Genomic DNA, 24,680 nt, shown 5'->3' on the forward strand with positions numbered 1-24,680 from the left:
CAGGTCACAGCACATACCTCCAAAGCAAGCTGGGTGGATAGGCAGGTAGGTGGTGGGGAGAGCGAGGGGGGTAAGTCCAAACACACACTGGAACCCAGGACTTAGACCTCCACTTGGTCCCATTCACACAAAGGCCTAACAAGCCCTTGAGTCCAAAATGGGGAGAATCCTGGTTTGGGTGTGTGTGTGGGGGGGTTCCCAACTCAAGGCAAGCCCCGCAGTAAGATTCCTGTCACTTTAATTTCAGCCTGACGGCTGGGGCTGCTGAGGCTTCAGGTGAGTGTGGGGCCTGGGACGCAGGGCTACCTGCCTGCCCGCCCACCTGCCCACCCGCCTTGGGTTGCAGGGCTGTGCAGGGGCGCTCGGCTGCCCAGGGCTGGGGCTGTCCTTCGCTGCCCGCTGTCTGTGTGCTTCTGCTGTTCGCTGTTGCCCTGCCGCTCCCCTGACCACCAGGTGCTGACAGCCCTCCCTCCCTTTCCTACAGGGAAGCCAAGGCCAAGGCCACTGCCCGTATGACAGGTGTGGCCACCCTGTCAGGCCAGGAGCCAGAGTCCCAAGACCGCAGTGTCCTGTTCCTGCTGAAGCACTCGGAGCCTGAGGGGTGGAGGCCGGCATGGAGGCTTCTCTCCTGCTTCATCTCCCCTCAGAGATGAGGAACATGTTGAGAAGGAAATGGTGTCTCTTGGGTGTGGCTCTGGGCACAGTGTGGGCTGGCAGGCCCGGGCTGTCCGAGTGGGCCCTCACTGGGTGGGTAGATGTGTGGGAGGGTGGCCCTCGCCTGGGCTGGCCCAGCTCTCCCCAGCCTGCAGAGCCTTCCCCATAGAGGGGGTTACCCAGGGGCCCCAGATGCACAGGAACCGAGGGACTGGGTGGGTTGGGGGCAACTGGGGCAGCCTCCACCCGCCCCAGGCATGTACATAGTATGCGAGGTGTACATAGGAGCGCCGCACTGTATTTATAGCCAGTGGGCGGGGACACTGCTGCTCCCCTCGACTGCCTGCTCCAGGCCCTCTCCTGCTCACTGGCCTCTTGCCCTTTCCTTCCCTCTGACATCCTATTTAAGAACTTTTGGAAGCTTAGCCATTTTTACTTATTCAAATAAAAGTCTTTTTACACAATCCTTGCCTGAAAGAGTTGGTTTAATCAGTACCTGGCCAGGCCACAGGGGACACAGGGTGACAGGCTGGCGGCTCCTCACAGCTGTCAGTCAGTCACCACAGCCTCCGGCTCCATCTGTTAAGTCCGATGATTGAGCGACCCAGGTGAAGTGCTGCTACTGATGTCTCCACAGAGGAGGAACTTGAGTTCCTTAAAGCTCTCCCCAAACTATGGCCCTGGCCCTTTAGGTGACCTGGCCACAGGTGAGCATCACCCTCCATGGGGTACCCCTAACAAGTGGGGAGGGGGTGCCTTCAAGCAGGGGCCCATTTTAGGGTGGTGACCATGAGGCTGTCCATCAGTGAGGACTTAGCAGGGAGGGGAAGCTAAGCTATTTGGAGCACTGGTCTGAGGAGGGGGAGCTGCCCTTCCAGTGCTATTCCCAGAGGCTTTCTGGGGGCCAAGGGTGGGTGATGGGTCCTAGCCAGCTCCAGCTCCATGGTGGCTGTAAGTGTGAGATTGGGCTGCTGGCACCCAACGGTGTACAAGCGTTGGCCAGCCTTGACAGCCATAAAGTAGCTGGGAGTATGACCTGGGAGGTGACATAGTGGATAAAGGGCTGGATTCTCAAGCTTGATGTCCTAAGTTTGATCCCCAGCATCACGTGGCAGAGTGACACTTTAGTTCTCTGTCACTCCACTCTCATAAACAAGACAGCTGAAAGTATGACTGGTGTGGCCGGCCATACTCCAGACACCCTCTGACCTTTCCAGGGGTGTGGCCTCCTCCCCCTGAGCTGGCCCTCTGCCTGCTGCCCCCTGCTGGCTGCACAGGGGCTTGGAGGGCAGTGACCTGGGAGAGGATGTACCTCGCAGCAAGGAAACGAGAAGATAGTTACAAATTTAATAAAATCCACCTTATAAATTACAGCAGTAGCCCTAGGGATCGGCCTGCTGCCCCCCCAGAAGCAAGAGCTAGGCAAAGCCAGGTAGCCACTGCTGGAGAGAAGTGGTCTGAGAGTCCAGGGCTGTGGTGGTGGCCAGTGGGCCAGTGCCACTGCTTCCAGGATGGCCACTGGGCAGTAGTGGGGGCAGGCAGAGGCTCCCAGGCCCACAGGCCCACACACATCAGGAATGGAGGTTGAGGCTAGGCCCCAGCCAGCTGGGCTCCTCAGTCCAGACTGGCCATGAGCAGGTGCAGTTCACGGAAGGCACTGCCATGGCGGCCGCTCAGGCCTGACTTGCTCTTGACCAGACTGCTGATGCCTTTGAGCTGCTTGTAGCACAGCCGACACTTGTGTAACCTGTGGGCAGAGGGCAGCCCTTGAATGGCCATCTCAAGGTCCCACTCTGCCCCAGGGCCTGCTAGCCTAGTGCCTCACTTCCGGCTCAGGGCAGAGCCAGGTCAGGGGGATCTGGGGCTCAGCTGCAGGAACAAGCCCTTCTCCATCATGCAGGAGACTGGTGCCCCAGGCCTGTGCCTCCACCCGATGGCACCCCCAGCCACACACTGCCAGCTGGCCCCCTCACCTCTCCTCCCGACTGATGTCCACACCCACGGAGGGGGGGGCCGCCAGGATGTCTGTGATCAGGGGCAGAAACCGCTGCAGGATCAGCTTCAGGGAAGTGCAGCCTGTCTGGACGTAGCTTCAGGGGCAGATGGACGAGTGGAGGAGTCACAGACAGAATAACAGACAGAGCGAGGGCCACACAGGTAGAGGGGACAGCGATGCCACCCAGTCACCTCTGGTGGCAGCAGCCCTGGGGCTTTTCCCCGCTCTTGTGCTGAGCCCACCTTGCCACACACCTACCTCTCGTACTTGCTCTGCAGAAGTTTCTCGATCTGCGGCAGGACTGTGGTGCACAGATCCAGCTTCCACAGGGAGCTGAGGAAAGGCCGGGAACGTGCCTTCGGTGCCTGGCTCTGCCCACCCTGCCTGCCCTGCCCACCCTGACACAGGTGCTGCAGCCACTTACGCTTTCTGGTTGACGATGTTGAGGAGGTCCACCACCACCGACAGGTCATTGATGGCCACGGCTGAGTCCACTGACGTCTGTGGAACAGAGTGCCTGTCAGATGGGGCTGGGCGCAGAGTGGCCTCTGCCTGCATGTGCTGTGATGATGGGGCTTGCTGTGCGGTGCTGATAAGGCCACACTGAAAATGCCGGGCCCATGGAAGGCCGCTCAACCATGGTGGGCTGTGCAGGCTGGGGAGGTGGCTCAACTGCTGGAGTGTGCAACTTTTATGCCTGAGATTCCCAGTTTGATCCCCAGCACTATTTGTACCAGAGAGGTGCTCTGGTTTATGCCCCCCCCTTTGCCTCGCTTTCTCCTCTGCTTCATATGAAACTTTCGCATGTAATGAAATAAAAAATGGAGAGGCCAGGTGGTGGCACACCTGCTTCAGTGCTCACATTATAGTATGCAAGGACCCAGGTTTAAGCCCCTGGTTCCCACCTGTGGGGGAAAAGCTTCACGAGCGGTGAAGCAGGGCTGTAGCTGTCTCTCCACCCCTCCCCCAATTTCTCTCTGTCTCTATCCAGTAATAAATAAATAAGTAAAAATATTTGTTGGTCTGCTTCTAAAGTCTGCTTCTAAGACCCCTTCTGTTGCATTGCTTGACTCTGTGGTCTATTTACATAATCGTTGTTTTCACTGGTTTAATCCCCACTGGTTCGCGCACTTTTTCCTTTTCCCCACCCCCTATCCTAAGGACATCCTCTTCTGACCTGACACTTCCGCCTCAGGAGATATATAGGACAAGATTGTGATTAGAGATAGCTAGATCACACTGCATTTCTCATCAATAAAGATCGAACTGCATCCCACCCGTCAATAAAGATTGAACTGCGTTCCCAGCTCAGCCATGAGTCCCCTGGTCATCTTTCTCTCACCCATGAAGCTAGCCTGGCAACTGGCGCCCCGAACTGGGACCAGCAAATATTAAAAAAATTTAAAAACAGGGAGTCCGACAGTAGAGCAGCGGGTTAAGCGCACATGGCACAAAGCACAAGGACCGGCATAAGGATCCCGGTTCAAGCCCCCGGCTCCCCACCTGCAGGGGAGTCACTTCACAGGCGGTGAAGCAGGTCTGCAGGTGTCTATCTTTCTCTCCCCACATCTGTCTTCCCCTCTTCTCTCCATTTCTTTCTGTCCTATCCATCAATGACCACATCAACAACAGCAATAATAACTACAACAAGAATAAAAAACAAGGGCAACAAAAGGGAAAATAAATTAATTAAAAACAGGGCCCAGTTGAGTGCATCCATTATCAAGTTGAAACCCCTGCTTTCCACCTGCAGGGGGACGCTTCATGAATGGTGAAATAGGTCTGCGGGTGTTTATCCTTCTGTATTCCCCTCTCATTTCAATTTCTCTGTCCTAACAAATAAAAAATAGAAAAAAGGCTGCTGGGAGTGGTGGATTCATAGTGCTGGTACCAAGTCCCAGTGATAATCTCAGTGGCAAAAAGGGGGGGGGAGTTGTGAGGGTGTTAACAGAAATAATGATGGAGTGACCACACACGGTGAGCAGAGCCATCTGACCCCCCAGTGTGCCTTCTTCTGGGTTCAGCCCCAGACCTGGGCAGGGTGGCCTTACCTTGATGTCGCCTGTGGTCCACACGGCCCGCACAGTGTCCAGGTTCCTGTGGCGGCTGGTGAGCACCACGCACATGGTGTCATGGCCTTTTCGGATCTGTGACATGGCATCCTCGTCCACCAGCTCTGCCTGTTGGGGGATCTTCACAGCCTGCTGAGATGGTTGGCAAAGCTCTACCCTCACCCCTGGGCCCCCACTCCTCCCCAGACTGGGACTCCACTCACGGGCAAGAAATCGGAGGCCTTCAAACCGATGGGCTCATTCCGGGTGGCAGGGATGATGGCAGGCTCGGCCTTGGGGGGTGGCGGGGAGGCCACGACTGGTGGCCGAGGCAGGACCTCTACCTGCAGGGGTCCAGAGCGCAGCAGGTGGTCGGCTGAGGCCTCCCTCTCCACCCCAACATGGGAGGCCTGCGCCCCCTGCTTAGGAATCTCCCCAGTCTGGACATACATTTGGCACCGGGAACTGTGAATTGATGGCTGGGCTGGGCTTTGCCTCCTTTGCTGTGGCCAAGTCTGCAGCATAATGACAGGGTCCAGGCTGGTCAGATAGGATCTGGCTCGGCCTGGGACTATGTGGCACCTGTAACTGGGGGGGGGGGGGGGGGGGAGGGGGGGAGGGGAAGGGGGTGGGGCAGGAGCAACGGGTAGCCTGGGGAGCTGGAAAGGCATTGTCAGCAGTACTGGTCCTGGGGATGCCTAGGAGGGGAGATGGGGGCTAGGCTCCCTTTCCGGTTAAGCAGCCACAGCGTCTACACTGTGTGTGGACCCAGCAAGCTTCGAGGAGCAACAGCCAGGTTGTGTTGCTATGACAAGCATGATCCAGAGTGTGGGGGGGGGGGACTGGTGAGGGGATTTGCAGGGGGCAGAGGGCCTTCACGAGCCCAGACGCCCAACTTGGGTGCAGGCTCCTCAGGAGAGTCCCTCCTGCCTTGTCCACTTGGTCACCAGGGCCTTGCACGTAGTAGGCCCTCTGGGGTGCGTAGAGGGAGAGTTGCAGTGGGAGAGGCAGCAGATAGAACCCCTGGAGGGGAGGTTGTGTGCCTCCAGCGAGAGAAGCTGGTGGCCCCATGAGCCCTGACCACCCCCACCCCACGACTCACCATCCTCTGGGGGCGCTGGGAAGGGCTCGCTCCTTCGAGGTGGTGTTCGACCTACAGAAGCAAGAGGCTGAGGTTCCTGCTGGTCAGCCCTGAGGCCCAGACTCAGCCCCGATGACAGATCTGCCTGGGACCCAGACCTCTCATGCTGTAGTCATGGCAGCTGGGCCCTAGTGCACAGCCTTGGACCCTGAGCCCTCTCCCACCCTCTGCTCTGCAGCTGCTTTGTGAAGGTGGGTGGGTGGTTGCCTCTGAGGTTCCGGGGCTTGGGAAGGGGTATGGGTCAGGGAAAAGCTGGGGGAGCAGAATGCCATGGATAAGGTCCCCAGAAAGGGTAGTCTACTTCATTTCCTGGATGGAACATGGGGTGCAGAGGGGTGGGCCCACGCCTCACTGATGCTGTTCTTGGGCTGGAAGATCTCATTGTAGTCTTCAGCATTCTGGATCTCTGCTCGAGACTCCCGCTCGTCTCGGTCATCCTCACTGCTGGGGCTGCGTCGCTCACTCTCAGAGTTCTGCTTCACCCTGCAGGGCACAGCCGACAGGAGGCCAGGGCCCTGGTAAGGTCGGGGCTGGCCCCCGGGACCCTGGCCAGGGATGGGCCCACCTCCTGCGTGCCCCACCTCTGCGGCTTGCTGCAGGTGGTGCTGGGCCGCTCATAGATGCGCCGCAAAGGTGCGCTGGGCTGGGGCAGCTGCTGTGCCAGGGGCCGGCTGTCCTGGATGGAGTCCTGGGCCACTGTGCCTGTCCTGGTGACCCGTGTCAGGTCCACCACGTAAGAGGAGACATTGCTCTGGGAGAAGGCCACACCGATCTGCAGGAGGGGGCAGAGTTGGGGCCAGGCCCTCTACAGCCAGGGCCCAGGGGGACACCATGGGTGGGCAAGTGGCTCTCACCAGCTGATCATTGCAGATAGCCAGGTCAGCCACTTTGCCCCAGTTGACCAGGACCACGTCAAAGCAGCGCTCAGGCTCCCAGCCATAGACACGCAGTGAGTCCTGGCAGCCGCTGTACAAGCAGCAGCCGTCGGGGTTGAACAGGACGCTCCTGGGCCCAAGAGTCAGTTGTGGGTCCCGAGGAAGCCAGGGGGGGGGGGGGGCGGGGGGGCGGCTACGACTGGTGGGCAGGGAAGCAGGAACAGGAAGGGAAGGTGTCCACTGCTCCTGAGGATGGGACACACACCTGACAGGCCCCGGCTCCCCTTCGATGCAGCTCACCACCTGGAACTTCTCTAGATCCCAGAAGCGGATTGTCCTGCAAAAACGACAAGGCTGTGATGGGACACCAGTGTCCCCATGCTGGTCCCCAGCAGGCCCAGACACTGGAAACCCGGCTTCCCTCCAGACATGCTCTCACCCCCACTCCCCACCCGTCAGGGCCACCAGGAGTGATGTCGGGGCTGGCTGGGCAGAGTCTGGAAGAGTGGGGACCAGGGCTCAACCTTGGCTGGGACAGAAGTAAACTCAATCTTTCCAGGACGAATGACACAGGCATATGACTTCCCATGTCAAGAGAGGGGCTGGGGACAAACAGACACAGACAGACACAACAGCAGGAATGGGCGGCGGACCCTGCTCTTCCCTCTCACCTATCAGAGCTGCCAGAAGCAAGGAGGTACTCGTTGGGGTGAAACTCCACCACATTGACGGGCCCTGTGTGGCCAGGAAACTCAGACATCATCTTGCCAGCAGTCAGATCCCAGAGCTAGGTGGGCCAGGCTGGGAGTCAGGCCCATCTGAGCTGCCAGTTCTCACCTCCACCCCAGCTTGAGGGGAGGGGTCCCCAGTCCGGGTGTGATGAGCAGATCCCATTCCCTAGCTCCAGCCCTGCTTGAAAGGGGTTACCTTTACTGTGTGGTCATCTGCAGCTGACGCCAACCACTTCCCATCGGGGCTGAAGCGGAGACAGCGCACGGCCTGGCTGTGCCCCTATGGAGGACACATCAGCGACTGGGGCCCACAGTTTCTCTGCTCTTACCCCCTCCCCCGCCCAACATGTGGGGCGACCTGGAGTAGGCAAAGAAAGGACAGTCATTCGCCTGTGGGAACTGTTAGAGGGACTGTCTTCCACATGTAGTCATGGACACCTGGCACTGCAGGAAGTCAAGATTGCACGGCTTGGGAAACCCATCTTGTGCTTCTTTTTGGAGTTAAGTGCCCTGTCCGCAGAGCTAGAGTGTGGTGACAGGTGGGTGAACCCAGCACTGGGGGATTTGTGAAATGCCCTAGGAGTCACGTAGACCATCCTGCAATTGTTTGCTGAAGGGCAGCCCTCTGAGTTCCTGCCAGGGCCAGCGGTTGCTCACAGAGTGATTGGCAGGCCGCCTGCCTTACCCTGTACCGGAAGACGCAGCCTTTCCTCCTGATGTCCCAGAGCTGTAGGGGGAAGAGCAGAGGGAACGGTCAGAAAGGGTCATGACCCACTGGGCCTGTGTTGGGGTAGCCAAGCCAGACTCTATCCTGGAGCCTGGATCAGAGGGTAGTATGTAGCCTTGAGTGGGTTGGAAACTGCTCACTAATGCTGGGTGCAGGGAATAGGAAGCTGTGGGTGCTACCGTGGGGAGGGGAGACACCCCCACAGTCAAAGCCCACCCCTCCACAGGCAGGACACCCATCTATGGTGCCCCACAGGTGGCACAGGGCAGAGTGGCATGTCACCTTGATGTTTGTGTCTTGGGAGCCCGAGGCCACAAACTCGCCATAAGGGTGGAAATCCAGGCTGCAGATGTTGGCTTTGTGTCCCATGAGCGTGCGGAGAACTAATGGGGAAGGGAGAAAGACCAGGCTGTGAGAGGAGGCAGAAGACGGCGAGCAGAGAAAGGGCTGTAGCAGTCACGTGTGTGCGCACATATACCTTCGAATTAACAGCCCCGAGCAACAGAACAGTACCACGGTTCAGAACCAGGAGGAAAATCAACACAGGTTTTACCTACTAAACTAACAACAACTCTTCCATATATATATATGATAGAGATAGCCAGAAATCAAAACGGAAAGGGGAAATAGAGAGGGAGAGAGACACCTGCAGCCCTGCTTCATCACTCACAAAGCTTTCCCCCTGCAGGTGAGGACTGGGGATTGAACCTAGGTCCTTGTGCACTGTAATGTGTGCGCTCAGTCAGGTACACCACCAACTCTTCCTACTTTCCTACAAGTGAGGACAGCTGTTTCTTCATTACTTGAGCCCCCCTGGAAAGTGTACTGCTCACTTCCCTCCAGCTTGCGCCTCAGGGCCCATCCCAGCTGCTTGCCTAAAAGTGGAAGCCCCAGAGGCAGCAGAGCTGGAGACCACAGCACCCAATTCTGGCCCCAGTCACGTGCAGTTGGCCAGGTGTCCAGTCACATGCAAGACAATGTAAGGAAGGAGAGGCCAGAAAGGCTGAAGCTGGGGGAGAAGGTGCTGGGTTGGAAAGATAAATCTGGGAAGGCTTTTCTTGAGGAGGCGGTGTTTGAGTAGAAAGTCAGTAGAGGGTGGTGGATGAGAAGGATACTAGTGGTAGGCGTACCTAAGGCGGCTCTGTTGTTCCCATTTTTTCTGTCTGGAGACCTTGCAGGGGTGTTGAGGATAAGCTGGGACTGACCTCCAAATCTCCAGCAGTGGGAGGCTGAGCACATTCCCAAACCCAAGAATATATTTCCCACTCTTCACGGGTTTGCTGACAGCTCCCGGGCCAGGGCCAAATCAGAGGAGCCTCGTATCCCAGTCTCAGAGCAGTCCCTAGCACCACCCAAACCTGCCTCTTCTCTGGACTCGGCTCTTAGTTTTCAGTAGAATCCTAATCCCAGTCTGGGAGAGATCAACCACCCCAGGAGTGCTGGGGCCGAGAGGTAGGTGTGAGCCGGCCATCCTGAGGTCTAAGTCAAGATACAAGGTACCTTTTGAGGAAGTGAGCTCTCCACCGGAGGAGGTATTCAAGCAAACTCCAGGCACAATACTTTAGGGACAAGAGAGCTGGGTAAAGTAAATGAACTCCAGTACAAGATTATCTCCATTTCTCAAAGTCCAGGTCCAGGGCTCCGGAGCCAGATGGGGGTTGGTCCTGGCTCTGCTCCTTGCTTGCTGTGTGACTCTGGGGGAACCCCTTTCCTCCTCTGAGATTCACATTGAGTCATAGTCGACAGTAAGCCAGAAGCACGGGCACAAATGCTTAGCATGGGCCATACACACACCGAGTGCACACAAAATGCCAGTTACCATGACCCCACTGCAATTTCTTCCATCCCCTAAGGGGGACCCTTCCTCAGGCCTCAGAGCTCTTTTCCTGGTTCCCTGTCTTCTGGCTCAAATGATGAATCACCAGTGCTATGAACACACAGGTACTCCCTTCTTCCAGGATGTATATGGAGCACTTCCGGTTTTCCCAGGATGGGCTATGCCATCTGCGTATTGGCTGCTCCTCACCGTTCTAAGAGGGCTTGAGGGCTCAAAAGTGAAGCAGCCTGGGTGAGGTGGCTCAGAGTCCTGAAGTGAAGGCTGACTCCTGAGTAGCAGCATCAGAGTGACCCGCCACTAGGTCACTGCGCTCAGCTGCCTCCAGATCCTAGCACAAGGCCACATAAGAGCAGGACAGGGACACTACTCAAGATGCTCCACTGTGCCAGCAGTCTATCTACCTCTTGCCCAGGAGGCGGTGCCAGGTACTGAGCTGAAACTTGAGCCACCGTCACATCCTGCACAGATGTGTCAAGCATGCGATTCTGTCACCTAAACTTGCAACTCCCCTCCCCACCCCCAACCTTACTCTTTGTAACTGTCACGTGCCGCCAGGTCTTGGTCTTGGTGTGGAGTGTGCAGACTCCTGCTGACTCCCACATCTGCCTACTTGCTTTGTGTCCCACAGCAGGCTTCCCCAATCCTGCCCTGCCCAGGAGGACACAGCAGGTCCCAGCCTGGTGTGGGCAGGTGGCATGAACAACCTTCCTATGGGATCTGGGGCTCTCCCGCCCTCGCCCTCCGGCGGTGCTATGGGAAGCAGGCAGGACCACATTCTTCTGCTGTGACTTCTGTGTTCGCTCTTCCCTCCCAGGAAGGCCCTGAGAAGGTCTCCATGTCGGAGTCCATGACAGGATCCAGAAACCAGAGTGGATGGGGCCTCTGGGGTTGGTGTGCCTGCCTCAGGAGCCCCTCTAAATCCTCCTGCCATGAAGCCACTCGGCCTCCACCTAGACCTGCTAGTGATGAACGGCCTCTCTAGGCAACTGATGATCGTCTGGCAGCTGCCAGACCACTTCCTGCGCTGGGCATGCAAATGAGATGCCCCACTAGCAGATCACTGCTGGACCCGATGGGGCGGGGGCAGGCCTGAGGTCTCAGCTCCTCATGCCAAGGCTGCTGAGGGCCAGTTCTTCTTTTCCCTTTTCCCCTCCCCACAACCCAAACTCAAGACTGCAGAAGGCAGTAGGGTGGCGAGCACTGGGAGGCAGTCTTAACACCAGGTTCTGCCAGCCATGGCCACAGATCCTCCCCGCTGTCAGAAAAGTGGAAGCCAGCTTCTGGGTCACCCCACCACTGAATCTGGTGCTCGAGGAGTAGGCACAGGCCCTGTGTCTGGAAGGCCTTCAGTGTTCAGCCTTTGCCAGCCTTAGGGAGCTCCTCATACTTCCCTTAAAAGTGTGGCGGGCTTGGCTTCTCTTTCTTAGTGTAACGGGGGTGCTCTTCTAGAGTAAGCAGTCTTAGCAGGGGCTGGCAGTAACACCTTGTAAAGCACATACATTACAGTGCACAAGGCCCCAGATTCAATCCCCTAGTCCCCACCTGCAGAAGGGAAGCTTCATGAGTGATGAAGCAGGGTGGCAGGCATCTCTCTCCCTCTCTGTCTCTCTCCTTGTTTTGTCTCAATTTTCTGTCTTTATCCAAAATACATAAATAAGTAAAGAAATTAATTGATTTTAGAAAAGAGGGGAAAAAAAGCAGCCTTTGAAAAATCCACACCATTTACCCTCTTGGACTTCAGTTAGAGGGCAGCCTTCTTCCCAGCCTACTGGAAGGTCCAGGCCAGAGGCTGAAAAAAAGCAGTGAGCGAACATGTTTCACCTAGGCCTCTTGGTGTTGGTTACAGTGTTCTGACAGCTGTCTGAGCTGTCAACATTTAGAAACGGGTGAATATCACAGCCAGTTTCAGATTCACTTGAAAAATTCAGAGCTGGCAACACTGCACCCGCACTACCTGTGACAACATGTGCTGAGGCAGAGAGTCCTTCTTTCAGGGAACTGAGGCTCCTGCTTGGCCCAGTGCTGAGGAGGGCATGAGTTTCCACAGAGTGAGAGAACCCAGAGTGCTAGGGGGACAGTGTAGCAGTGGTGTGCCAGACTTGCATGCCCAAGGCCTGAGAAGTTCCATGTTCAATTCCTAACACCACCATCTGCCAAAGCTGAGCAGTGGAGCAGAGTTCTCTGTCTCTTTTTCCCTCAAATAAATCAACAAATCTTTAAGAACCCAGAAAGGACCTAGCTTAAAAACAGACCCAGTGAGGGCCTTGGTCTTGCCTAGGCTACCAGGTTCCAGATGCTACCATGATGCCAACTGGACTTTCCTGGACAGATGATCCCACCAATGTGTCCTGGAGCTCCGCTTCCTCAAAGCCCTGCCCCACTAGGGAAAGAGAAAGACAGGATGGGAGTATGGATCGACCTGCCGACGCCCATGTTCAGTGGGGAAGCAATTACAGAAGTCAGACATTCCACCTTCTGCATCCCATAATGACCTTGGGTCCATACTCCCAGAGGGATAAAGAATGGGAAAGCTATCGGGGAGGGGATGGGCTATGGAGCTGTCATGGTGGGAATTGTACCCCTCTTGCCCTATGGTCTTGCCAGTGTTTCCATTTTATAAGTAAATACATTATAATAAAAAAAATTTTAAAAACCAGACCCAGCAAGGTAGATCACGGTGGACCAGGCCAGAGACTGTACACGCCTACAGAGAAAGAGAGAAGGGGGAAGGGAGAGGAGAGGAGAGGAGAGGAGAGGAGAGGAGAGGAGAGGAGAGGAGAGGAGAGGAGGTGAGAAGACAGGAGAGGAAAGCCCATGTGAGAATGCTGAGAAAGGACAGCAGTGACCTGCCAACAGCAATCCTGGAACATCCAAGGCAATGGACCTGGAGCCATACCTCTAAAATACTTAGGAAAGTAGTTCAACCTGGGGGTAGGTGGTGGTGCACCTGACTGAATGCACACATTACAATGTGTATGGACCTGGGTTCAAGCTCCCAGGCCCCACCTGCTGGGGTGAAGCAGTGTTGCAGGTATCAGTGTCTGTCTGTCTCTCTCCCTCCCTCCCTCTCCTTCTCAACTTGTCTCTATTCAAAATAAATATGTTAAAAGAAGAAGGAAGAGGAGGAAGAAGAGGAGGAGGAGGGGAAGGAAAAGGAGAAGAAATAGTAGTTCAACTTAAAAATCTAACTGGACTCTATGAATGACCGGACGGGGAGAGAATAAAGTCATTTTTAGCCATGGAAGTTCTTTAAAATGGTTTGTCCCTTTCCTAGTAAGCTATGATAGAAAATGTTCCATCAAAAAGAGGGGGATATCAAGAAAGGTGACAGCAGGGGGCCCAGGGCAGCAGAGGTAAGAGTCAGGAGACAGAGCAGCCCCAGGGCAACATAGCCCCTGGGTCATAGCCTCGGTTTCTCCAAACCACTGAGACTAGGTGGATCACAGCTCTAAGCAGTTGCCTTCATTATGGGATGGGAGTTACACTCCTGGCTCAGAATGTGGGGCAGAATTAGTAATAAAGATGTAGAAAACTTGCAGACTGGGGGACGGGGGCTGGGTGGTGGTGCATGTGACTGAGCGCACATGTTACAATGCGCAAGGACCTGGGTTTGAGCCCCAGGCCCCCACCTGCAGGACGAAAGCTTCCCAAGTGGTGAAACAGTGCTGTAGATGTTTCTCTTCCTATTTCCCCATTCCTCTTGATTTCTGACTGTCTCTATCCAACAAATAGATGAAGATAATAAATAAATAAGAAAACTTGCAGGTTGGTAAAAAGTATTAACTCTAGGTATATAAAGTTATGAAAAGGAAAGACAAACAAATATGATTAGCTCTGATCTGAATGCTACCTGTAGAGTAACACAAACACTGCTGATTTAGAAGGTGGTCCTGAGAGACAGTGAGGAGGGTGGCTCTAACTGTTCAGCTCTCATCTGCCATGGTAGTCGGCCATGGCTTAGCTGCAGAGGAAGTGGGAAAAGGTCAGAATGTGGAGGCCTCTGCAGAAAGGGACGGAGGGGGGCCTGGGTCTCCTCCTTCCACTGTGATTACCTGGAGAACTGTTGGTATTTGACTTTTTAAAAAAAATTTTTATATTTATTTCCACTTTTGTTGCCCTTGTTGTTTTATTATTGTTGTTGTTATTGATGTTGTTAGATAGGACAGAGAGAAATGGAGAGAGAAGGGGAAGACAGAGAGGGGGAGAGAAAACAAATGGGGAGAGAAACAAATGGGGAGAGAAACAAATGGGGAGAGAAACAAATGGGGAGAAAACAAATGGGGAGAGAAGGGGAAGACAGAGAGGGGGAGAGACATCTACAGACCTGCTTCACTGCCTGTGAAGCGACCCCCCTACAGATGGGGAGCCGGGGGCTCAAACTGGGATCCCTCCGCTGGTCCCTGCACTTTGTGCCATGTGCGCTTAACCCGCTGCGCTACCGCCCGACTCCCAGGTATTTGACTTTTTAAGACAAAATTTAACTTCCACTGAGATAAAAATTAAGAAACAAGGCAGAGTGAGGAGGGGGACTACTAGATAACTGCACTCACAGGTGGGGCCTAGGAAATAGAACAAGAGACGATGCAGCAGGAAGTGTGGTCTCTTGCAGCAGATCCAAAGACCCAGAGGGGGAGCTTGGGGAAACAGGGAAAGGGGAGGTTGAAAAATGGTGACGCCCATCTTGGGGAGATGTGGAACTGCACCCCTGTGATTACAACCATGTAGATCATCATTTCCTCAATGAAGTCATAAAAAATAAAGAGGAAAATTAAATATAAACACAGAAAGTGCAAGGGGAGAGAAGCTTTGGCTACTCCAGGTCCCCTTCCTGCAGGACCTAGTTAGTGGCAGCTGACCTAACTCACACCCCACCCCACTCCCTACCCTCCCATCACCTCACTCACTTGTGTGTCCATTCAGACATTCCCTAAATGTCTCCTCAACACCCCACCATGCAGACAGGCTGACAGTGGTGGGGGTGACCACACAGTCTGGTCAGTGCTTCAGGAGGGAAGCACCTCTCACTCCACACTTAGGAAGAAAGGCCGGGTGGGCTTCCCGAGGAGGTGGGCAGATGAGCACACAAGTACAAGCAGGTGTGTGTGTGGAGGGTAGAGACCTACTTTTGGCAGCTTCTAGGTCCCAGACACGGATGGAGCCTGACTGGGAGCCAGCCACGATGAGCTCCTCCGGGGTGTTGAGGCGGACACTCTCCACTGGGGACGTGTGGCCTGTCAGGCTCTGTGGAGAGGGTGGTGAGGAGAGGTGGTGAGAGAGGGTGGCGGCTTCAGTGCACCGTGCAGGCAGGCCCTCGGCTGCTGCCCCCGATGCTTGCTCCCCCAAAGCATCAGTGAGAACTGGCGCGGGCAGGCGGCTGCGCTCCCAGAGTCACGGCCAGGCTCCCCACTTTGGCTCCCAGGGCAGAGGGGTGCCCACACACCATGCCTCTCCCCCGAGTACTCTGAAGTAAATGTCACCTCAATAAATGGTCCAAGGTCAGGGGGAGTGCAGCTGGCTCTCCATTCCTAAATCTAAACACCCCTGACTCAGCTCTATACCCATATCCACTCTACGCCAGGCCCAAGCCCCTTGGGAGGAGAAAGCAAGGCAGACCCAAGGCCTGACTCCTCAGCAGCATACATCCTGCCCCCCGGAATATCTGGGTCCCTTGCTGTGACTGCATCCACTGGGAGACCCTTCCATCCTCCCATGCAAGGGACTCCTAGAACCTTGAGGGCTTGGGGTGTCTAGTGAGAACTGGGGCACTGCCACCACCACCACCACCCCCAGCTTAGAGCAGGTAGAGTGGGGCCAAGCTGAGCACAGAGCCCAGGCCTCTCCTCCTGGTGTGGGGATGACAAGGAGGCTGAATCTGGATTCACACATATGTCACTTCCCACCCAGTGCTGGCCACTCTAAGGCACAGTGATGACTGCATGGCATTTGCTGAGACAATGTTCTGTACGGGGGTTAGGGTGGCAGGGAAAAGCTACTCCTCAGGACTATCTAAAGGCCAGACAGGTGTGTGGGGTCAGGCAAGGAAGACTTTTCACTGTTTCTCTATAACTCCCAGCTGTGGGATTGCATGAGCTCACACACACTCAAAAATACTCACAGAAAACTAATGGGGCTGCCCGCAGGAGGAAAAGCATGCCACAGATAAGACCAGGTGAGGGGCCAAAATTGAGTCCTATCAACAAACTGAAACAAGTCAAGTTGATTTTTACCCTGCCCTTGAACTTGGCTGTGGCTTCAGTTCTCTGTAGGGTTCCCCTAAACACAGAGATGATTAAGTTCTGCTACTAGCTATCCCCTCCTACTTCCTTGTATCTTTATCTTTACTTGGCTAAGAGTCCAAAGAATGATAATACCTTCTGCATGTGAGGTTTAGGGGAGGGCAGGCTCCTAGGCTGCTGGTGAGAATGGGAATTGATTTCTGGAGGGCAGTTTGGCAATACAAACAGTTTGGCTTTCACAAAAGTGCATGTCCTCAGATTAAATGTGGCTGAGCAGAAGCAAAAACTGAAAATGACCTCCATGTTGGGAACAGGACTCGGCAAGGTTAATTCTGGTTCATCGCCACAGGCCAGGAAGCCATTAAGCATCATTTCCAGTCAGGGGTAAAGTAGCTCAGCAGGGAGAGCACAGGACTTGTGTGTCTCAGCCTCCTAGTTCAACCCCCAGCATCACATGTAATGGAACAGTACTCTGGCTTCTCTTTCCCTCATGTGAAACTCTCAGATGAAATCAGTAAAAGAAATCTTTAAAAACAAACATGCTGGGAGTCGGGCAGTAGTGCAGCAGGTTAAGTTAAGCGCAGGTGGCGCAAAGCGCGAGAACTGGCGTAAGGATCCCGGTTCAAGCCCCCGGCTCCCCACCTGCAGGGGAGTTGCTTCACAGGCGATGAAGCAGGTCTGCAGGTGTCTATCTTTCTCTCCCCCTCTCTGTCTTCCCCATCTCTCTCCATTTCTCTCTGTCCTAGCCAACAACGATGACATCAACAACAACAATAAAACAATAAGGGCAACAAAAGAAAATAAAGAAAAATTTTTAAAAATTTTTAAAAAACATGCTGTAAAAGGACATTTAGTGATATTGGGAAATACTCACAATATTGTAAATTTTAAACCAGGGCTACAGAAGAGTAAGGCAGCACCCTGGAATACACTGCTGGAGACTTGTGTGCATGCACATGTGTCTTTCTGTGTGCGTGTATGCATAAGCAAGGCTGCACTCACGCACTCTACTCACATGTGCACACGCATGTACAGACAGCAGCGCCTACAGGGACATGGACCAAAACAGTAGCTGTACAGGTCTTTGGCAACTGACCCATATGGAATTAATTTTTGTCTTTTTTTTATTTCTTTAGTCTTTCCCATTTGAAAAAGTTCTTGGCAGTGAATGTAGTTATGTAGCCATGCGGTGGGGGTGGAGGTGGTGAGTGTGGGTTTGGGGGGGATACTATTCAAGGACAGGCTCCTGGGAGCAGAGTAGCGGTGCACCCAGTTAAGTTGCACAGAGTATGAAGTGCAAGGACACGTGTAAGGTTCCTGGTCGAGCCCCAGCTCCCCACCTGCAGGGGGAATGCTTTACGAGCGCAGAAGCAGGTCTGCAGGTGTCTTTCTCTCCCCCTCTCCTCTCAGTTTCTTTCTGTCCTATCAAATAAAATGAAAAAAGTGGCCACCAGGAGCAGTAGATTCATAGTGTTGGCACTGAGCCCCAGCTATAACCCTGGAAGTAAAACAAAACAAACAAAAAAGCAGTCTATCACCAGATGCCCACATTGAATCAAAATACCTCCCATCACCATGTGCAATTGGCAGGTGGACTGATGGGCAGATTGGACCCCTTGGGGTTCTACCCAGGCCAGGTGACTCTCTATTCCTAAGGGGTGGCCACTGCCTCAGCCACCTGAGTTGTTCCTGTCCTCAGCAGATAGCTTAGGGAGGCATGGGCTCCCCTTACTTTTAGGCTGGAGAGCCCGCACAGTTACCTGCTCCCCAGTTGGTAAGCCCTCCTCTCCTTCAACTGAGGTTCCCTCCCCAGTTCCCACTGCTTACCATGATACAGTTGGGTTTGTTGATGGACCACAGGTTGACACGACAGTCATCCCCGCCTGTAGCCAGCAGCCGCCCAGAGGCCTTGCCCAGCACCAGTGAGGACACATTGCTGGCGTGGGCGACAATCTCCTCTGTGGAAAAGGGCAGAGGGAGAAGCAGTCAGCGGGAGAAGGCAGGCAGTGCCCAGCTCACCCCCAGCTCTGGCCTCTGGCTCCCTTCGTGCTCAGACAGCCCTGTGGGCTGCAGGAGCAGCTGACACTGCAGGGGCTCAAGACCCAAACAGAACTAACTTTTCTTTTTGTTTTTTTTAATTATCTTTATTGATTGGATAGAGACAGACAGAAATTGAGAGGGAAGGGGGTGATAGCGAGGGAGAGAGACACCTGCAGCCCTGCTTCACCACTTGCAAAGCTTTTCCCCAGCAGGTGGGGGCTAGGGGCTCGAACCCGCGTCCTTACATATTGTAACGTGTGCTCAACCAGGTGCACCAACATCCGGCCCCTATAAATGAGTATTTCTTAACTTCAGTCATTCCTACCTCTCTTCTAGCCTTCATGAATTCTCCTTTTTCTGTGTCTCAATGAGTAACAGTATTGACTCACTATGACCAAGTTTTACAGCTTACTGGCTATTTTTATTAAGTTCCGCCCCACCTCCCCCTCCATTTTTTTTTTTTTAGAGCTCTGTCTTTAATGCAGTAATAACTTTTGCAGTTCTAAGTCTGACATGTTCATTATGCTTTTGCTAGAGGGAAATGACAAAAATGAAAGCAATTATGTACCACCTAAAACATGCTTCACTCAAAGAGCCTCTAGACCAACACTGGCTGTGCAGAAACCCCCTATGAGGAACACACTTTAAGAACCAGTTAAGGGGGGACCAGGCGGTAGCGCAGGGGGTTAAGCACACATGGAGTGAAGCGCAAAGACCAGTGCAAGAATCCCCGTTCGAGCTCCCGGGTCCCCACCTGCAGGGGGGTCTCTTCATAAGAATGAAGCAGGTCTGCAGGTGTCTATCTTTTTCTCCCCCCTCTGTCTTCCCATCTTCTTTCAATTTCTCTCTGTCCTATCCAACAACAACATCAGTAACAATGACAATAATAACCACCACCACCACAACAACAAAACAAAACAAAAAAAACAGTTAAGGGGGACCAGGTGGTGGTACACTTGGCTGAGCAGACACATTATAGGTTCAAGTCCCCAGTCCCCATCTGCAGGGAGGAAACTTCACTAGGGGTGAAGCAGTGCTGCTGGTGTCTTTTCCCTCCCTCTCGGTTTGTGTGTCTCTCTCTCCCTCCCTCTCTATTCCTTTGCCCACTCCATTTCTTACTGTCTTAGCAGATAAACAAATAGTTATTTAAAAAAATTAAAAAGAACCTCTCAAGGGCTGGGGAGACAGTTCACTGGGTAGGGTGCCAGCCCTGCCATGCACGTGGCCTGAGTTTGAGCCCTGGGACCATATGGGAAGTTTTATGACAATGAAGGGAGCTCTGGTACTGTGGTGTCTTTCTTTGTCTCTTTCTCTCTAAATGATAAAGGAGATCTGGAGAGGTAAAATCGTGCATGTACTGTGTTCACAAGAACAAAAGAAAAAAAAAGCAAACAAACAAACAAAAATTCAAAATGTTCGAGTTAAGTCTAGCCAAGCTGCCAACTCTCCTGGGGTTTGGCCCACAGCATCAGACTCATGGTCCCCGCACTGGTCCCAGCCCTGCTGCCACAGGCAAAGTAGCCTTTTCAAGCTAGCCTCCCCTCCTGAGGGCAGGTTCTTACTCTGGCAGCCAGGGGCTGACAATGGTGCCTGAGTCCTCAGAGAACAGAGCAAGCCCACTGGGGTGGGGGAGTGGGGCTGGGAAAGTGGCTGTCTGAGGAGGCGGGGCAAGAGTGAGGTGCAGTACAGGTCTCAGAGGCTTTGCCAGGACCCCATAGGGAACAGAACTCAGGGAGGCACCAAAAAGCAGCCCAGGTCTCTCAGCCATGAGTAAGGAAGGTCCTCCTGGGACAAGAAGCAAAGACAGGCTTCCCTACAGGTGTGTCAAGGCCCAGAGGCAACTAGCAGGTCTGCTTGGGTGACGCTGAGGACCAGGGTACCACAGTAGCTCATGCTCTGGCACCAGCCTCCTCCTGCCTGAATGGTGAAGCCTCAGATCCCAGAGAAGCTGAGCCTAAGGTGATAGCTGGGCAGGCAGTCAGGATCAGAGGGGCCATCAACAAGTCAGGGGTACCAGATCCCAGGCTCGCCCTCATCCAGGCAGTACCAAGTTCTGGCCAACAGAGGAGTTCTCTGCAGGCCCATAGGCTGGCCAGGGTATCTTGCGAGTCCATCATCCAGACCCCTCTTCAGTCCCAATGTCAGCCAATGAGCCTGGTGGCCAATGGTCATGGAGAGACACAGGCCTTGGGTGCTCTGGGACTCTGGCCAGATCCCAAAGCAGAGAGGGCGGAGCACCCCTCCCTGAGAATGCCAAACTGCAGGGCTCCCCCTTATCTGAAGACACCCCCACCTCAGATGCCTTCTACCCAGGATCACTTACAGCCCGAGGGTATAACAGGCTTGCACCCTTTCTGGGCAATGTTCTGGCTGGGACACAACCCCCTGGATGATCTACCTGCCTCCTTGGGCTTCTGCTGTAGGAAGACAGTCAGTGACTCATAATATAAACAAACACTTTTTGAGTGCCTGCTTGAGGCCCAGCACCTGGGAGACAGTGGAAAACAGAGAGCTCAGGTTCTTTATGCTACAGCCTGTGCAGATGTGACCTGGGAAGGGCATCTTGCTGGTATAGCCAGGTTCTGGGGGAGAAGGATCAGGAAGTTGGGGCCTTTTAGAAATGCTCAGAGCAAGCCCTTGAAACAGCCTGGGCAGGGACTGACTGAAGCCTATGGAGAGCCCTAGGGGGAGAGGGCCTCTTCTTATTATTATTATTTTAATTTCTTGTCACTATTATTAGCAATGTAGCACTAGTTTACAAAATAAGATTTCAGGGTCAAGTTTCACACGAAATTTTGTGTGCATGTTTAGCTCACTGCACACACCACTGATGTTCCTCTTCTCCTTGCCCCTGACAACCACCACAGTGCTAACCAAGTCTGAGAACCAGTGTCCTTCACTCTCTTTTGCTCACAGCTGTCCAGTGCCATCTAGAAGACATGTTATGGCACCATCACAAATGGTAGGCTTATGGACTCTTGTGGTTTAAAATGTCTTGGTTTTGGGAGTTGGGCGGTAGCGTAGCAGGTTAAGCGCATGTGACACAAAGCGCAAGGATCAGTGTAAGGTGGGTTGGAGTCCCCAGCCCCCCACCTGCAGGGGAATCGCTTCACAAGCGGTGAAGCAAGTCTGCAGGTGTCTATCTTTCTCTCCCCCTCTCTGTCTTCCCCATTTCTCTCTGTCCTATCCAACAATAACATCAACAATAATAATAATAACTACAACAACAAAACAAGGGCAACAAAAGGAAATAAATATAAAAAAATAAAAAATAAATAAAATGTCTTGGTTTTAACTTTTTTTTTTTCCTCCAGGGTTATTGCTGGGCTTGGTGCCTGCACCATGAATCCACCACTCCTAGAGGCCATTTTCCCCTTTTGTTGCCCTAGTTGTTGCAGCCTCGTTGCGGTTATTATTGCCGTTGTTGTCGTTGCTTTGTTGTTGGATAGGACAGAGAGAAATGGAGAGAGGAGGGGAAGACAGAGAGAGGGGGAGAGAAAGATAGACACCTGCAGACCTGCTTCACCACCCGTGAAGCGACTCCCCTGCAGGTGGGGAGCCGGGGGCTCGAACCGGGATCCTTACGCAGGTCCCTGTGCTTTGCGCCACGTGCGCTTAACCCATTGCGCCACCACCTGACCCCCCGGTTTTAACTTTTAACATGACAGATGTTGACAGAACGAGCTCCTATCAGCCAGAACTCTTGGGATGCCTCGGTAATTTGGAGGACAGGTGTCACGTGTGGAATCCGGAGCCTCATACACGTGAAGCATGATCTCCACCACTGAGCTACATCCTTGACTTAGCACAAGGATCCTAAGACCAAAGCTGAGAATTGCCAGAATGATGTTGAGATGGGGATGGGGGGGGAGAGACATGCTGAGACTCAGTTGCACCTCACAGATGTGTCTGGTTCCTTCTGTTTTACCCTCAAACCTCTACCCCAGGCCCCTAGTCTCCTGGAGGAAGCTTAACCAGAGAGCTGTTTGGAAACACTAGGAATAGCTTTCAGGATTCTCACCCCATTGTACCTATTCTAACTGGAAAACCTACATGACCATCAAACTTCAATCTCAAAAACGCAACTCTAGAGTGAACATGTGACTATTTTTCAGTGTACAGACAGGAAGCAGGTACAGAGAGGTTAGGTCACCTGCTCAATGTCATCCAGCAAGAAGTACCAGAGTCATATGATTTACACCTTGGTCTGGCATACTTCAAGCATCTGGTTGATTCCCATTGTGCTAAGAATCGGAGACAAGCCACGGTCCAGGTCACCCAGCAACAAGCAGCTGACAGTAAAAGGAGGTGAGAAAGAAGACGACTCACGCAACTTCCAGGCGGTCTTGGTTACCACAGGGGTGGCCATCCTCCAGCTGGATGGCACCTGAAGCTCCACCCAGGAAATAGACGGCTTTCCTTCTGGGGTGGGGGTGGATCCCCCCCAGATCCACCAATCAAGTTGGCAGGGAGTTCCCACACATCCAGGCAGAGGGAATGACTCCTTTCTTGGCCCCTGACAACCTCTGACTTTAAATCATGCACAGCAGCTCCAATGGCAGCCTGTGCACACCTGCCGGGGTCCTGGATCATGGAATGTCAGGCTTGAGCCATCTCAGCTCTACACAGGGCTAAAAAAAAAACAACAAAAAAACAGAAGTGAGGGGTTACTGTTTAGAAATTACTCGGTGACTGCTTGGGGACCCCTAGGCTTACAGAACTGCAGCCACAATTCTCTGGATGACCATGGCTGCTTGACAAAGACAGACACCCGCCCACTAGAGCCAGTCAGAGCCAGGAACTACACTGCAAATTGGGTTTGAGTCTCTGGGGGAGGGGCCTCCCCAGGCAGGGAAAAGAAGGTTCCTCCCAGTGTCTGGGAGGATGCTCAGCTCCAAGATACTGGCATACTGGCTGCTTGAGGTGCAGTATCTGCAGCGGGGCGGGGAGGACCACATGCCCACAGCTTTAGAGAGATTTCTGGGAGTCACGGTTGTGGCTGACGCAGGGAAATGGAGTGGAGTCAGAGGCTAAGCTTAGGGGTTCATGCCAGAGACCCACCTGGATCAACACCCCACCCCCCACGCCCCGGCAAGCACTACAGTCATTTCTGGGAAGATTCTCACAGGGGCCCAGGACGATCCAACTCTCTAGTCTGTTTCCAGGGAACCAGTGGTCCGTGCAATTCCCAGACACAGCGCTGGGGCCTGGGGCTACAGTCTGGTATAACTTGGACTCCTAGGAAGCTTCTCCTCGCTGGTGCTGTTTCCTGGGCTCCTTGCTTCTGCCTCTCGGGCTCCTCACTTCCTTTCTCCTTCTCCCTGTCTCCGGGGTTCCCATTCGTGCACATCTTGGGCTTCCTAAATTGCCTCTTGTCTCAGACCCCTTGGCTGTCCTTCTCCTGCTGCTCGCAGAACACCCCCCCCCCCCATTCATTCAGCCTCCCGCTTCTCCGGGCCCTATCCTCCGCCCAATCGCCCGCGGTCCCCAGCTCCGCTTCCGGCCTCCCCGGGGTTTCCACTCTGGCCCCCAAGCCCGCCCCGCCCGGCCGCGTCGGGGCCGGTCCTCCGTCCTCGCCTGACCCTCCCACTCATCCCAGTTTGTGCGGCTCGGGCTTCAGCCTCCCCACGCCCAGAGACAGCGCTCTCTGCCGCTGCCTGACTCAGTCCGGCTGGCTCAGCCCGCCATGCCCTCCCAGCCTCGTCCCCAGTTCACTCCACCTGCAGCGGCGGCTCGGGAGGCCCAGGCTCAGCTCCAGACGCGACCCCCCACTTGCCTCCATCCCCCAGTCTGATTGGCTGCTGCTTGACAACCGACCCTCACAACAAAACCTCCGGCTCAGAGCCCCGCCCACCTCACCTCCCGCACCAATCAGCCGCCGCAAGCGCCCCGCCTCCCGCCAGATGTGACCAATCCAAGGAGGCGCTTCTGCCGCTTTTCCAAAGCACCCGTCCCCTTTTCCTAAATTGGACTAATCACTAGGAAGGAGCGTTCAAGATCCTCCCTCTGGCATCCAAAGAGCCAATGCGAGCTACTGTTTTCGATGGTCCCGCCTCCTTTTTTAGGCCTTCCCTTTCCTCCTCTTTTTCTTCCCTTCCTCGAACCGAATATTTGAAAAAAATTTGCGAGCCGCCCTCCAGTGGCGTCTGGACCAATCACAAGACCAGCCATCTTGATTAAACCAATCATCACACATATTATTGGAAGACGCCTTTCCAGATAGCTAATGGGAAGGAGACATTGGGAGCAGCTCGGAAGCCCCGGAGCGTCCATCTTGGAGTGGGGCGAAGCATGCGTGAGACCTTAGTCAGCATTTTGACCCAGTTCCTGCTTCTCCCCTTGGTCTATGCGGTGCTCACATGGTCTGCTGGCTTGGGTCCTGCTCATCTTCT

At 54.1% G+C, this 24,680-nt stretch overlaps 2 protein-coding genes across 21 annotated transcripts in view; one reads left to right on the forward strand and one right to left on the reverse strand.

Annotated features, from left to right (window-relative positions):
- The window catches only part of KIFC3 (kinesin family member C3), a 34,839-nt gene extending 33,721 nt beyond the window's left edge, over positions 1-1,118 (forward strand). For 14 of the 18 annotated variants that reach the window (XM_060185461.1, XM_060185460.1, XM_060185467.1 and 11 more), the window contains one exon: positions 485-1,118. In XM_060185461.1, the coding sequence (XP_060041444.1) occupies positions 485-516 (32 nt within the window). In that variant the 3' untranslated portion in view covers positions 517-1,118. Of the gene's footprint in view, positions 1-247; positions 278-484 lie in introns of those variants that run through there. The other 4 variants (XM_060185462.1, XM_007520092.3, XM_060185470.1 and 1 more) reach the window with 2 other exon arrangements.
- Positions 1,119-1,987: 869 nt separating this feature from the next.
- Positions 1,988-24,137, reverse strand: KATNB1 (katanin regulatory subunit B1). Of its 3 annotated transcripts, none has more exons than XM_007520094.3 (20): positions 24,009-24,137; positions 22,618-22,919; positions 18,076-18,206; positions 15,136-15,253; positions 8,458-8,558; positions 8,134-8,175; positions 7,645-7,728; positions 7,389-7,504; positions 6,983-7,054; positions 6,697-6,847; positions 6,424-6,614; positions 6,195-6,325; positions 5,804-5,854; positions 5,152-5,216; positions 4,926-5,045; positions 4,702-4,851; positions 3,075-3,151; positions 2,909-2,983; positions 2,628-2,744; positions 1,988-2,401 (listed from the first exon to the last, which is right to left on the reverse strand). In XM_007520094.3, exons 2-20 carry the CDS (start codon positions 22,655-22,657, stop codon positions 2,269-2,271), a joined length of 1,965 nt encoding a protein of 654 aa, XP_007520156.1. In that variant the 5' UTR covers positions 22,658-22,919; positions 24,009-24,137; the 3' UTR covers positions 1,988-2,268. The 3 variants fall into 3 exon arrangements, with proteins under 3 accessions (XP_007520156.1, XP_016042348.1, XP_060041460.1); XM_016186862.2 differs by having other exon boundaries at positions 4,702-4,854; XM_060185477.1 differs by lacking the exon at positions 24,009-24,137 and adding an exon at positions 23,415-23,677 and having other exon boundaries at positions 4,702-4,854.
- Positions 24,138-24,680: the final 543 nt, after the last annotated feature.

This window comes from Erinaceus europaeus, chromosome 2 (genome assembly GCF_950295315.1).
Source record: "Erinaceus europaeus chromosome 2, mEriEur2.1, whole genome shotgun sequence".
NCBI classification, from domain to species: Eukaryota; Metazoa; Chordata; class Mammalia; order Eulipotyphla; family Erinaceidae; genus Erinaceus; species Erinaceus europaeus.